Below are 14737 nucleotides of genomic sequence, written 5' to 3'. Positions count from 1 at the left end.
TGCCTTGAACTTGTAGTCCTCCTGCCTCAGCCTCATGAGTTGCTGGAATTAGAGGTGTGTGCCACCATGCCTGGCATGCCTGAAGTTTTGATGTGTGGTGCTTCTAGAGTTGGTCAGACTTTGAGGAAAGCTTATTGCTACTCACACATTTAAGAAAGTATATTTAGGCCAGATGCAGTGGCACATGCCTTTAATCCCAGTAATTTGGGAGGCTGAAGCAGAAAGATTGCCAAGTTTAAAGCTAGCCTCAGCAACTTAGTGACAGCCTGTCTCAAAATAAAAAATAAAAAGGGCTAGAGGTGGCTCAGTGGTTAAGCACCCCTGGTTCAATTCACAGTACCAAAAAAAAAAAAAAGTAGGTTTATTAAGTTAGCAATAGGAAAGACTCTGGGAAACAAGACCAGAAAGTGGCTTATTAAGTATATCAGAATCAAGTGCAGTATTTCCCAAACTATGTTCCTTGGATACTGTATCCTGTAAGATAATAGGGGTGTCTAGAAAAATGGGTTCAATAGGCATGAAAGTTTGAGGAACCCTGAGAATAAAGTAAGATTAAATTTTTTTCACTTTAGTACTTATTAGTCCTTTTAATATGATAATGCGATGGGTACATTTCTTACAGAAGGAAGTGTTAAGTAGAATTTCCAAAACTTACTTGATCACAGAATTGTTTTTAATAGAAGGTAAGGAAACCCATGTTATGAAGTACTTTTAGGAAACTTTGCATTAAGGAAAACCCTTTCAGGGACATAATCTTCCTTATTGGAATCCTTTAGATGTTCCTGATAACTGTATAATTTGATCAAAGAAATCAAATTTTGAATACCTTTTATGTTGCAGGCTCTATGCTTTTTTTTTTTTTTTTGGTACTGAGGATTGAACCAAGGGTGCTTAACCACTGAGCAACATCCTTACCCCCCCCCCCCCTTTTTTTTTTTTTTAAATACCAGGGATTGAACCTAGGGATGCTTTACTACCAAGCCACATCTGCAGCCCTTTTTATTTTTATATTTTATTAGAGATAGAGTCTTGCTGAGTTGCTGAGGCTGGCTTTGAACTTGTGATCCTCCTATCTCAGCCTCCCAAATCGCTGTGATTCCAGGCATGTGCCACCATTACCAGCCCCAGCCATTTAAAAAAAATTTTTTTTTTTTACTTGTTGATGGACCTTTATTTTATTCATTTACTTATATGTGGTGCTGAGAATTGAACCCAGTGCCTCACACATGTGATGCAAGCGCTCTACCAGTGAGCCACAACCCCAGCCCCCCATTTTTTATACTTTATTTAGAAACAGAATCTTGCTGAGTTGCTTAGGGCCTTGCTGAGTTGCTGAGGCTGGCTTTGAACTTGCAATCCTCCTACCTCAGCCTCCCTAGCCACTGGGATTACAAGCATGTGGCATTACCCCCAGGCTCCAGTTAATTTTATATTCTTTAAGTTAAAATTAATGTTTAAAATTTAAATTTATTTTCACTCTAATAAATTTGTAAGGTTGTATTTTGGGAGAAGTTTTATCTTCATTAAGTCCTCCCTTTTTTACCAAAAAGGTTATATAGTAACATTAAATTTTAATTCTAAACTTCATTAGTTTGTTTGGTTTTGTTTTTGACTGTGCTAGGTATTGAACTCAGGTCCTCATGCATGCTAGGATACTAGTAGGCAAGTGCTCTACCACTGTCCCTAGCCCTAATAATTTCATGGATTTTTCGGGGGTATAGGGACTGAGGATTGTATCCAAGGGTGCTCTACCACTGAGCCACATCTCCAGTCCTTTTTCATTTTTTATTTTGAGACAGGGTCTCACTAAGTTGCTGAGGCTGGCTTTGAATTTGCCATCCTCCTGCCTTAGCCTCCCAAGCTGCTGGGATTACAGGTGTATGTCACCATGCCCAGCTATAATTCATTTGTTGAAATTAAGTCTTTAATTGTAAATCTTTAGTAAATAATTTCATTTTGCCTACATATACCTTCTCCTTCCACAGAATTTTTTGTGTGTTTTGCTGACTTTTTTTTTTTCTTTCTGTGGTGCTGGGGACTGAATTCTGAACCTTGTACATATTAGGCAAGTGTCACTGTGTCACTGAACTACATATCCAGCCCATCCAGCCCATGTCTTACTACTACTTCTTTTTACACATTCAAATATACATTTAAATATTAAAATTTTTTTTTTAACATAGTCTTCATAAGGTAATAACATTTTACTATTGTTAAATTGATCTATCATAATTAGCAATTTCTGGGGCTGGGGATATAGCTCGGTACAGTGCTTTCCTTGCATGCACAAACCCTGAGTTTAAACCTCAGTACCAACAAAACAAAACAAACACAATAATTTCCCAGATGTTTACACGTAGACTATTTCTTCTTTTTTTTCCCCCTCTATTATAAATAAATTTCAGTGAACATCTTTAAGCATGTAGCTTTGGGTTTATTGAGTTAATTCATTAGGGTACATTAGACCACATAACTGTTGTTATTAAAAGACGAATTGTAGGTGAAAGTATAATAGCTCTTTGCTTGGCTTCTAAAATATATATTTTAGGGGCTGGGGATGTGGCTCAAGTGATAGCGTGCTCGCCTGGCATGGGTGCGGCCCGGGTTCGATCCTCAGCACCACATACAAACAAAGATGTTGTGTCCGCAGAGAACTAAAAATAAATAAATAAATAAATATTTAAAATATATATTTTATTTTTCTTAATAAGTCAGTACTTATATCCTGGCTCATGCAAATATAAACATGAGGTCCCCTAGTAGTTGTCAAGGTGTTAATAAATGATTGTGCTTCTGCTAGTACTTCTGTAATAGCGTCAGACAGTGAATTTGATGTTGCTCTAGATACCTTCACTGTTTCAAACTTGGGTCTTTAGAATTTGTTTATCTTGTTTCACAGTCTGCTGGGCAGGTTCAAGGAGGATTGTTTAGATGTGACTTTGGTGTATTTTGTTTTATAACTTCATTTTTGTAACCTCAATAAGGTTGTTAAGAGACTACATCCTTTTTAAGAAGTTTCATGACTATTTTGAAAAAGCATTAAATTATATTTTACTCTATTGCAGGGGAACATTGTTCTTACAGATTATGAGTACCTAATTTTAAATATTCTAAGGTTTCGAACTGATGAGGCAGATGATGTTAAATTTGCTGTTCGTGAACGCTATCCAGTTGATCATGCTAGAGCTGCTGAACCTTTGCTTACTTTGGAAAGGTAACATCTTTTGTTTTAAACTCATTTCATATTGTATTAAAAGATAAAAATAGTTATATTTCAGAATATGAAAAACTGTCAGATAAAAAATACTTTGTTTACTTGGATAACAACTAAATTTGGACTACTTGAACTACAAATACATGTCTTTTTAAACTAAGTTTTGGGTTACTTCAGATACTTATGATTTCTTGGTAAAGAGTGGGGACAACTCTTGTTCTGTGAGAAGGCAGATGGACATCCTGGGCAGAATGCAAAGAGAGAATTTTTGTTTTACTTAGGAAAAAGGGAACTAAGGTGGTATAAGGTGATTATAGTTGTACTTTTCTGGCTTGAAGGCTTTTGCTGACAAATAGTCTACGGTAGTGGTCCTCAAAGTGTAGCAAGCATCAGAATCTCCTGAAAGGCTTGTTATAACATAGATTGCTCCATTTTGCTAATTCCTCATGTAAGGCTCAGGAATCTGCATTTCTAACAAGTTCTCAGATAATGCTTATCTGGTGATCACACTGATCCACAGGATCCTTAAGAGTTTTTATTAAATTAATTAGGTAAAGCCATTTTAGATATTAAGATACAGCATGATGATTTACAAAGGACATTTGACATATAAAAATGTCTCTTTCATGACACATATGTGGGCAAATTGATGATAAGGAGTGTGTCTTAGTTGATTTCTCTTAGAAAACCTGGGTTCAACTGCCAGGCTGCCGATTGAGATAAACTACTTTTATGAACTCATTTCCTCACTTACAAGAGAACTAATTTCTATTAATTGCAGAGTATTATAAAGATTAGGTCAATTGATGCAGGTGAAAGCAGTGTGAATGTGAACAAGGCTATAATTTTTTTTAATATAAGACAGTAAGAGTTGTATCAATTTGTTTCACAGATTGACTGAAGTAATAGCCAGTGCACCTAAAGGAGAACTACTGAAGAGAATTCTTAACCCATTACTTCGTGAGTAATCCTATAATAGCAATGAAATGTTTGTAAGATAATGTGATTTTCAGGACTATATCTAAATTTTTTATGGTTCTGGTTTAAAATATGAACAAGGAGTTTAAAATGATTTTTTAAAAATTATCTTTTAATAATGATCTGTTTTATTTTTAAAGATTTTTTTTTCTTTCCAGTACTGGGAATTGAACCCAGGGGTGCTTTGCCACCGAGATACATTCCCAGTTCTTTCTTTTTTTTGAGACAGGGTGTTGCTTAGTTGCTGAGGGTCTCACTAAGTTGCTGAGGCTGGCCTTGAACTTGCAACCTTCCTGCCCCGGCTTCCCGAGTCACTGGAATTACAGTTGTCTGCCACCATGCCCAGCTATTGCCTGATTTTTTTTTTTTAATATTTATTTTTTAGTTTTAGGTGGACACAATATCTCTATTTTACATTTATGTGGTGCTGAGGATCGAACCCAGTGCCCCATGCATCATAGGCAAGTGCTCTAGCACTGAGCCACAATCCCAGCCCCTGTTGCCTGATTTTTAATGTGGACATTAAACCAGTTTTTAGATGCTAAACCAACCTTGCATTCCAGTGATAATCCCCCTGGTCATAGTTTGTAATCATTTCATATGTGGCTAAATACTATTATAGTCCTATAACTTAACCTGATTTCTCTAAGTTTATTATAATTTTAAATTCTTGTGATACTTCATTGTTATTTTGGATCATACTTCAAAATAAGTACATTCACTATTATTTTCATTGGCTTCTTTTATTGATTAGATCATTCTTATTTGGATGTAAATTTGTACTACATTTTTTATTTAATTTTATAAGAAAATAGTAAAAATAGTTCTCTCTGCTTTTATAGCCTATGGGCCAGCTCTCATTGAGCACTGTCTTATAGAAAATGGATTCTCTGGCAACGTCAAAGTGGATGAAAAACTTGAAAGTAAAGGTATGTGCATGGTACAAGTTTTGAAGTTTTGTCCATTTTCATCTGTCCCCTCCTACCCCCAGTACTGAGAACTGAATCCAGGTCTTGCACATGCTAGGCAAGCACCTTACCACTTAGCCACACCCTCATCCCCCATTTATATCCTTTTTTAAAAACTGAAAATTTGAATTGAGAATATAGCTCAGTGGTAGAGCACTTGCATAGCATGTCAGTCCTCATCACTGAAAAAAAAACAAAAAACCTTGAAGGTTATTTCTGATAAAGTAATAAATGAATAGATAATTCTAGACTTAAAAAACTTTGACTTATGAGTGTCATATGCATGTGGGTATTCCTGTCCTTCTCCACTGTGTAGCTTTATCCTTGGTAATTTGCAATTCAATCTCACACTTTTTTGTCTTTTCTCTGGTACTGGGGATTGAGGCCAGAGGTACTTTACCAATGAGCTACTTCCCCAGCCCTTTATTTTTTATTTTGAGATGTTTCTGCTAAGTTGCCTGGGCTGGCCTTAAACATGATGTCCTCTTGTCTCAGTTTCCTGAGTAGCTTGGATTATAAGTATGCACCTTACCTACTAGCCAGTTCAATCTTGAAAACTTTTCACTTTAGAATATTTTCTTTCTATCCCCTAAGATTTTGGACTGGCTCAACTTGGGACAATTAGAGTCTCAAAGAGATGAATTTAGTAGCCTTAAAACCTAGAACATGCAGTGCTTCTAGAAACAGCATTATTCATATATTTGGATCTCTGTAATTCTGTGGTGTGGCCATATGATTGAAGTAGGCTTTTGTAACTACCTAGGGAACCTAATTTAACTGCCAGATTCAGAAGTAAAATAGAGGAAACATTAGGAAAATATAAGATTTGGTATTTAACAAAATTCAACTTATACTTTATCTTGTGTAATTTTTTTTCTTGTGCAATATTTGAAAAATCATTCTTGTTGTTTATATTATAGGTATATCATTTCTTAAGGTTTAGGAATAATTTGTGTTTAAAAATGTAAATTGAGTGTTTAAGTTTCTGAAATACACTAAATCAGTATATTCTCCCCTCCAAAATGATAATAAAGGTATTTTTATTAATTATATAAATGCTAATAAAGAGGTATTTTTGTTTTGTTTTAATAAAATGAATCTGATACTCATCTGGAACAAAAGCATGTGAAAACATGTAAGAAAGCTCTAAAATAGTGATTTGTTACTATTATTACTGTATGTATAACCTTTTCACAGATTAAAATATAATAGTAAGTTACAGTGACTTAAACAGTAACTTTTTAGAGAAGGAATAGTCAGAATAAAGAATCTAGAAACATGCTCAAATATATATAGGAAATTAGTTTGAATAAAGTGCTTTTCAGATCATGGAGGGAAAGATGACTTATTCTGTAAAAGACTGACCAAGATATAACCTTATTTATATAAACTGATTAAACAACTATACCTAATTTTCTTGAACACTTTACATTATTTTTTAAATACTTTTCTGCTTTTCTACATAGTTGTTAATGGTTAATTGGTTAATTGACACTTGATTGGCACTCATTTTTCTTTTTTTATTCCATTAGATATTGAAAAAGTACTCATTTGTCTGCAGAAGGCAGAAGAATATATGAAAACAACATCCAACTTCAGTGGAAAGGTAACACCATTTTATACCATGTTTCATTTATTTTGATTTTCTAGAAATTAAATGTTCATTTAAGGATTAATATACGTATATTTTATTGTTCTAATATTTTAAAAATGATATTTGTGATATACTTATTCCAGGGTAAGATTTTTCTTCTCTTGGTTGTGGTTTATTTTGGGTGCTGAGGATTGAACAACCCAGAACCTCAAACCATGCTAAGTACATGCTATACCACTGAGCTATACTTCCAGTCCCAGGAAAGTTTTTATAATTGGTATGGATTTATAATATTTGTTCTCCTTTTATAGAAAGTACTATGTAAAGTACTCCAGAAAAGTTGAATTTGTGAATTATTGTTTTTGTTTTGTGGTGCTGAGAATTGAATCCAGGGCCTCACTCATGCGAGGCAAGCACTCTACTACTAAGCCACATCTCCAATTCCCGTAATTTGGTGATTTACATATCTGTAATATTTAAACAGTTTTAAAATTACCTCATACTTTATAAGTATTTTTCTTCTCTAATCATAGTACATATTTACTTACAAAAATTAATAAAAATGTTAGTCGTGGAAAGAAAATCTGTACTAATGATTAATAGAAATAATTTTATTATTGGATTTTTGTAGGGATATATCATTCAGAAAAGAGAAATAAAACCAAGCCTGGAAGTAGATAAACCAGTTGAAGATATACTCACGTAAGCATGTAGGCATGGATCAACTTGCTTTGGATCTTTATTAATGTTCTTGAATGTGATATAATAAATATGTTTTACAGGTATGAGGAATTTCATCCTTTCTTGTTTTCTCAACATTCACAATGTCCATATATAGAATTTGAATCATTTGACAAGGTGGGTTTTCTAGTTCTGTTTTTTGATCAGAAAAAAAACTTGAGCACTTTATATTATTTCACAAATACTTTTCTGAAAAAGTCCATATATTCCTCAGAAATACTGAAATGATATGAGGTGTTAATATCAGCTTGCTTTGATTAAGAATTTAACATATTCTTATCACTTTGAAATACTGAAATGATATGAGGTCTTAATACCAGCCTGCTTTGATTGAGAATCGAATATATTCTTTTTGCTATGAATCTGGGCATTAAAAATCAATACAGTCATAGATACAGTTCCTGGAAACAATTGTTGCCACTTTATTTGAAGGGAAGGACCAAAGACTTGAACAATTTAGCTCTTTAATACATGAACTACATGTATTAATACATGGAGTAGGAATGTTGTCAAGTTCTTTGAGAAATTCTGTGTACATTTAAAGTAGAGACCATACTGTTTTTATAGCTAGTGTGTATTTGTTTCCTTAATAAGGCCGTGGATGAATTTTATTCGAAGATAGAAGGTCAAAAAATTGATTTAAAAGCTTTACAACAGGTATGGTATTATTAAATTAATGACTTATTTATCATTGTTTTTTGGTTTAGTTTGATTTGGTGTTTTGGTGCTAGGGATTGTACCCAGGGCTTCCTGCGTGCTGTACAGTCTACCACTAAGCTACAACTGTTCCCTATTTGTCATAAACTCTTTTTTTTTTTTTTTTTTAGGACTTTAATAAAACTAGGTCTTGTATTTTCTTCAGAATTTTTTCCTTTCGAACCAAGGTGTGCTCTATCACTAAGCTATATCCACATCCCTTTTTATTTTTTAAATTTTGAGACAGAGTCTCCATAAGGTGCCAAGGCTGCCCACAAAGTTAGGATCCCTTTGCCTCAGCTTCTGAAATAGCTGGAATTACAGGTGTGTGCCACCAGGCCCAGCTAAAGCTAGACCTTTAATTTTCGGTGTATTGTGACTCCATGAGGAGGATTTAATATGCAATATTTTTCCAACACATTTGACCATGGTTTTTTTATTGTTTGTTTGTTTGGTTTTGGTTTTTAGTTGTAGATGGACACAATACCTTTATTTTACTTATTTATTTTTATGTGGTGCTGAATATTGAATCCAGTGCCTCACATGTGCCAGGCAAGCATTCTACCACTGAGCTATAACCCTAGCCCCATCTGACCATATTTTTAGAGTATGTGCTGGCAGAACGTTTCAAGAATTGATAATAGTCATTCTTGATTTAGAAAAGACTTGATTTTTTAAAGAGACTTGATTTTTTAAAAATTCAAGTCTTAAAATATATGTGCAAAAATTTCAGGTTATGTACCCCCTCCTGTTTAGTTTTAAAAAAATAGTTAATAGTAAGTTCAATATCAAAGCAGGTAATTAAATGGATTACATAATTACTACATAGTACTTTGGCTAACGAACAAATGCTTAGCAGTAACATTGATACCCATGTTTTTATGTGCATCAAAAATACAGATTGAAAGAATAAAAAATTTTTTTGTTGTTCTGGGAACTGAACCCAAGAGAGCTTCACCACTGAGCTACATCCACAGCCCTTTTTACTGCGTTGCTTAAGGGCTTGCTAAGTTGCTGAGGCTGACCTTGAACTTGTGATCTTCCTGCCTCAGCCTCTGAGTTGCTGGATTACAGATAGGTACCACTGTGCCTGGCTTCAGATTAAAAATTAAAAATAAGGGGCTGGGATTGTGGCTCAGTAGTAGAGTGCTCGCTGGTATGAGGCACTGGGTTCGATCCTTAGCACCACATAAATGTAAAATAAAGATGTTGTGTCCACCTAAAACTAAAAAATAAATATTAAAAAAATTTAAAAATAAAAACTGCAAATTGAGCATCCCTAATCTGAAAACCTGAAATGCTCTAAAATCTGAAACTTTTTAAAAAAATATTTTATTCGCTTATTGATTTTTATGTGGTGCTGAGGATCAAACCCAGTGCCTCACCTGTACAAGGCAAGTGCTCTGCCACTTAACACAACCCCAGCCCAAAAATCTGAAACTTTTTGAGTGTCATTAGTGCTCAGGAAGATATAGATTTCATATTTTCGTGTTAGGGCTATACAGCTGGTAAAGTCCATGCAAATATTAAAAAATCCAGGAAACTTAAAATCTGAACTACTTCTGGTCCCAAACATTAATTTATTTTGGTAATCTTCATGGGTTCTTTTAATAGTATTCTTGTAAATCTTTTTTGGTATTTCATCTCACATTTTAATATTCCCTAATTTTTGGTGTTGTTAATATTATTAGAAAATTTGTCCCCAAGTCAACCTTGAAATGTAAATTCTTTTTTTTAATGTTTATTTTTTTTTTTAGTTGTAGTTGGACACACTACTTTTATTTCATTTATTTATATGTGGTGCTGAGGATCGAACCCAGAGCCTCACACATGCTAGGCGAGCACTCTACCACTGAGCCAAAACCCCAGCCCCTTGAAATGTAAATTCGATATGATAAAATGCTATATAGAAGGTCAGATAACCACCATAAAACTTTGTATTTCTAATTTAGGAGGAAAGTGCTGTGTAAAATATTGGCAATAATATTGAGAAAATGTAATGTATCAATAAAATAAAAAGGTGTTTGGTAATTTCTGCTCTTTAAGAATTTATTCTACCAAACTTTACTTTTATGTCATAGGAAAAGAATGTTTTGAATTCTGTTTGAATAATGACAAAGGGCATATCTTATAATTTAATGTAACCTTTAATCAGAACACCTTCCTGTGTAGGGCACAGGAGGTATATGAGGAGAGGGAGAGAAGGAATTTTGGAGCATGGAACATTTTCTGATGGAAAAATGGACTAGGGGAACTTGAGCTAGCTAAATGACATTAAGGCGGCAGAGGTGGGACCAGAATAGTGAATTTTAGGAGTTAAGAGAAAGTGCCATAAAGTAGGAGAAATCTAATTTTTAAGTATGTTTTGTCACCAAAAGGAAAAACAAGCACTGAAGAAATTAGATAATGTCCGAAAGGATCACGAAAACAGATTAGAAGCTCTTCAACAGGCTCAGGTATTGTGTTTATCTTTTTCATGTTTTTTTTTTTTTTTTTTTTTTTAATGATAACCTCAACTGGCATTATAGTATATGTATTTGGTTTATTTTTTAAGGAAATAGACAAACTGAAAGGAGAACTCATAGAAATGAACCTACAGATAGTTGACAGAGCCATTCAGGTAGTTCGAAGTGCTTTAGCCAACCAGATAGATTGGACAGAAATCGGGGTAATCGTGAAAGAAGCCCAAGCTCAAGGAGACCCTGTTGCAAGTGCAATCAAAGAATTAAAACTACAAACAAATCATGTTACAATGCTGCTAAGGTAAGTTTGGTTCTTAGTTAAGTAGTCAGTGCTTATCTTTATTTTGTTATTTAAATAAATTAAATAAATTTTAATTTTTTTCTTTCGAAATTTATTCTTAGAAAAAATTAATTTACACTAGAATAAGTAATGAAACTTAAGCCATTTATAATTTCATTGAGGAAAAAAAATGAAAATAAAAAAGTGATGTCATTGACATTAGTGAAATACTATTGAATATTTTTAATAGAAATCCATACTTATTATCAGAGGAGGAAGATGACGATGTTGATGGTGATGTCAGTGTTGAGAAAAATGAAACTGAACCACCAAAAGGAAAAAAGAAAAAGCAAAAGAACAAACAGCTGCAGAAGCCTCAGAAAAATAAGCCATTGCTTGTTGATGTTGATCTCAGCTTATCAGCATATGCCAATGCCAAGAAGTAAGTCATTTGAACACAAATTTTAGGTAACATATTATCTGCAATAAGTCAGTTAAGAGTATTAAGAATGTTAAAAGAGCAATTGTTTTGGTGAAAATACTCCCTTTGCCCCAGTATTAACACTTTATTTTAGTGTACAGATGGAAAGCTGGAAAATACTCTGTATTGAAATTTTCTTGGTTGCCCCTCACATTATGGAAACCCTATCCCCCTCTGGAAATGCCTTTTTAAAAATTTAATTTGGTGCATTATTCAGCTTTGTTCTGTGATTAAATAATCTGTAAAATTAGAAATAAGTAGAAAACTAAAGAATAAAGATGTTACTTAAAATTAAGAGGTATATTTTTCTAGGTATTATGATCACAAGAGATATGCTGCCAAGAAAACACAAAAAACTGTTGAAGCTGCTGAGAAGGTATTTAATATTAGAGTGAATGTTAACTGTTTTCGCCTGCTTTAATAGCCTTAACTATTATTTCTTTTTTTTTTTTTTTTTTTAGAGAGAATTTCAATATTTATTTTTCAGTTTTTGGCAGACACAACATCTTTGTTTGTATGTGGTGCTGAGGATCGAACCCGGGCCGCACGCATGCCAGACGAGCGTGCTACCGCTTGAGCCACATCCCCAGCCCAACTATTATTTCTGTTTAAATGAAATTAAAAAATTTTTTTTTGAGACTGGGGGTGGAACCCAGGTACTTAAACACTGAGCCATATACCTGTAAAATATTGGCAATAATATTGAGAAAATGTAATATATTAATAAAATAGAAAGGAGTTTAGTAATTTCTGCTCTTTAAGAATTTATTCTACCAAACTTTACTTTTATGCCATAGGAAAAAAAATGTTTTGAATTCTGTTTGAATAATGAAAAGGGAAATAGGGGCATATCTTTTTTATATTTTTATTTATAGAGACAGGGTCTCACTGAGTTGCCTGGGGCCTTGCTAAGTTGCTGAGCCTGGGTTTGAACTCACAATCCTCCTGCCTCAGCCTCCTAAGCCATTGGGATTATAGGTGTGTGCCACCACACCTGCCTAAATGAGATTTTTTAATTCAGAAAGATTTTTTGAATTTAATGGTGCTTTAAATGTATTTCCAGTATTTATTTTCTTTTTCAAACCTTTTCCTCTCCATTCTTCTCTGCTCAGATGTTGGAGAGGTCCTGAGCTTTTTGCTCATAAATCATATCCAACCTATCAGTGGATCTTTTTGGTTTTTACTATAAAGTTTTTTGTTTTTTTTTTTAAAGGGTGATTTTTTTTTTTTTTAAGAGAGAGAGAGAGAGAGAATTTTTAATATTTATTTTTTAGTTTTCAGCGGACACAACATCTTTGTTTGTATGTGGTGCTGAGGATCGAACCCGGGCCTCACGCATGCCAGGCAAGCGCGCTACCACTTGAGCCACATCCCCAGCCCAATTTTACTATAAAGTATTAACCAGAACCTCACACATCTCTTTTTTCATGGGTCAGCCTTTCATTTTCTGTGTTCATATGGACTATAATACTAGTCTCTTAATTGGATTTGTGTCCTACCTTTTTCCCAATACAGCCTATTCTCCAATAGCAATCCTGGTGATGCTTTTAAATCACAAGTGAAGTCCATTCTCTCCTCTACTTAAAATTTTTTTATTCTTTTCCATTTTTATATAACTCAAAACCCTTCTCTTGGCCTTAAGGGCCTGTGTGATCTGCTTTCCTCTGACCTCTTCATTTGTATTCTTCCTCTTAAACATTCTTTCTGGCTACATTGTGATTTTAGCTATTCCTAAAGCCATGGTAAATTGTCCTCTAAGGGCCTTTGCATTTCCTTTTCTCTACCTGGAATGCTCTTTCCTGAAATTTTCATGGTTTGATCATTCTATTTATTCACTTATCTCCTTAAATTGAGACTTTACCAGAGAAGACTTTGTTGACCACTTAATAAAATTAGTACCACCCTGAATCTCTACTTTGTTGATTTCTTCTTTAAAAAAAGTCTTCCCAATAGGGCTGGGGAGATAGCTCAGTTGGTAGAGTACTTGTCTTGCATGCACAAGGCCTTGGGTTCAATCCCCAGCACGATAAAAAAAAAAAAAAAAAAAAAAATCTTCCCAACAGACATATCTGTTGGAATACTTATGTTTTTCCTCTGAAATGTAGATTGCATAAAAGTAGGATTTTTCCTCTCAGTACTGGTATTGAATCTAGGAGTACTCTGCATTGGGTTATATATACCCCCTACCCCCTTTAAAAAAAAAGGGTCTCACTAAGTTGCCCAGGTTGTCCTTGAACTTAACAGTCCTCCTGCCTAAGCCTCCACAGTAGCTGGATTTGCAAGCCTGTGCCACCATACCCAGCAATGTAGGATCTTTGTCTGTTTTATTGATTGCTGCATCCTAATCCCTGGAATAGTGTCTGGAATAGAACAGTAACCTTAATGTATGTTAAATGAGTAACCTTCATGAAGTCTGCCTCTATCTACTGCTCTCTGATCTCATTTCATGATATTTTATCCTGTGATCACTACTAGCTGGTCTTTTCTTTCTGTTGATAAGGCTCTTCTTCCTATTCTTAGTCTGATAACTTCATAGATCCTTTAGATTTCAGCTTCAATGCCATTTCCTCAGAGATACCTTCTTTGATCAAAATCTAGTATAAATTGGGTTCCCTTGTTATGCTTTGATAACATTCTTAGAAGCACTTATCATATGTTTATTTGAATGAGTACTCGTTTAATAGTGCCTCTTTTCATAGACTCCAGTGGGGTATGGGAGGGGGCTTTGTTCCCATCTTGTTCACTATTGTATCCACTTAAAACCAGCAACATGATAGCACTTGGAATCTGATAAGTGAACAAGGTAGTTCTTTATTTGTATGCCTTGAGCTAATATTTGCATATGTTCAAGTTTTGACTTAAGTTATTTTAATATTTAAGGCAAAAATCTTTTGTTCTTCATTAATTTCAGATATGTATATGTTAGTGGGTAGAAAATGCCAGTTTTAAAAACTATTGGAAAAATTTTCCAATCATTGGTAAGTAAAATGTTTGAGTTACTATAATCTTATGTGCATTTTTTTTGCATACTTAATAAAAATGGATGTGTTTATGAAAAAAAAAAAAACCCTATTTCTTAGCTGGTATGGAGGCATGTCTGTAACCACAGAAACTCAGGATGCTGAGGCAGGAGGATTCTAAGTTCAAGGCTAGCCTGGGCAACTTAGGGAGACCCTGTCTCAGAAAAACAAAACAAGGGCTGGGCTATGGCTCAGTGGCAAAGTACTTGCCTAGCATGTGTGAGGCACTGGGTTCAATTCTCAGCACTACATATAAATAAATAAAATAAAGGCTTGTTGACAACTAAAATAATACTTAAAAAA

At 34.2% G+C, this 14737-nt stretch overlaps 1 protein-coding gene across 1 annotated transcript in view; it reads left to right on the top strand.

Moving 5' to 3' along the window:
• Nemf (nuclear export mediator factor) overlaps positions 1–14737 on the top strand; it is a 47317-nt gene that overhangs the window by 6499 nt on the left and 26081 nt on the right. The window contains exons 5-15 of the mRNA XM_046461794.2: positions 3066–3214; positions 4107–4174; positions 5035–5121; positions 6693–6766; positions 7386–7456; positions 7537–7612; positions 8090–8152; positions 10570–10647; positions 10746–10954; positions 11184–11375; positions 11727–11790. Of these exons, the coding sequence (XP_046317750.1) occupies positions 3066–3214; positions 4107–4174; positions 5035–5121; positions 6693–6766; positions 7386–7456; positions 7537–7612; positions 8090–8152; positions 10570–10647; positions 10746–10954; positions 11184–11375; positions 11727–11790 (1131 nt within the window). The remainder of the gene's footprint in view (positions 1–3065; positions 3215–4106; positions 4175–5034; positions 5122–6692; positions 6767–7385; positions 7457–7536; positions 7613–8089; positions 8153–10569; positions 10648–10745; positions 10955–11183; positions 11376–11726; positions 11791–14737) is intronic.

Source organism: Marmota monax, unplaced genomic scaffold (assembly GCF_021218885.2).
Source record: "Marmota monax isolate L192 unplaced genomic scaffold, Marmota_monax_Labrador192_F-V1.1 WCK01_AAM20220418_F8-fsc00001, whole genome shotgun sequence".
Taxonomy (NCBI): Eukaryota; Metazoa; Chordata; class Mammalia; order Rodentia; family Sciuridae; genus Marmota; species Marmota monax.
The sequence above is the reverse complement of the archived record's forward strand: the minus strand, read 5'-3'. Positions and strand labels throughout refer to the sequence as shown.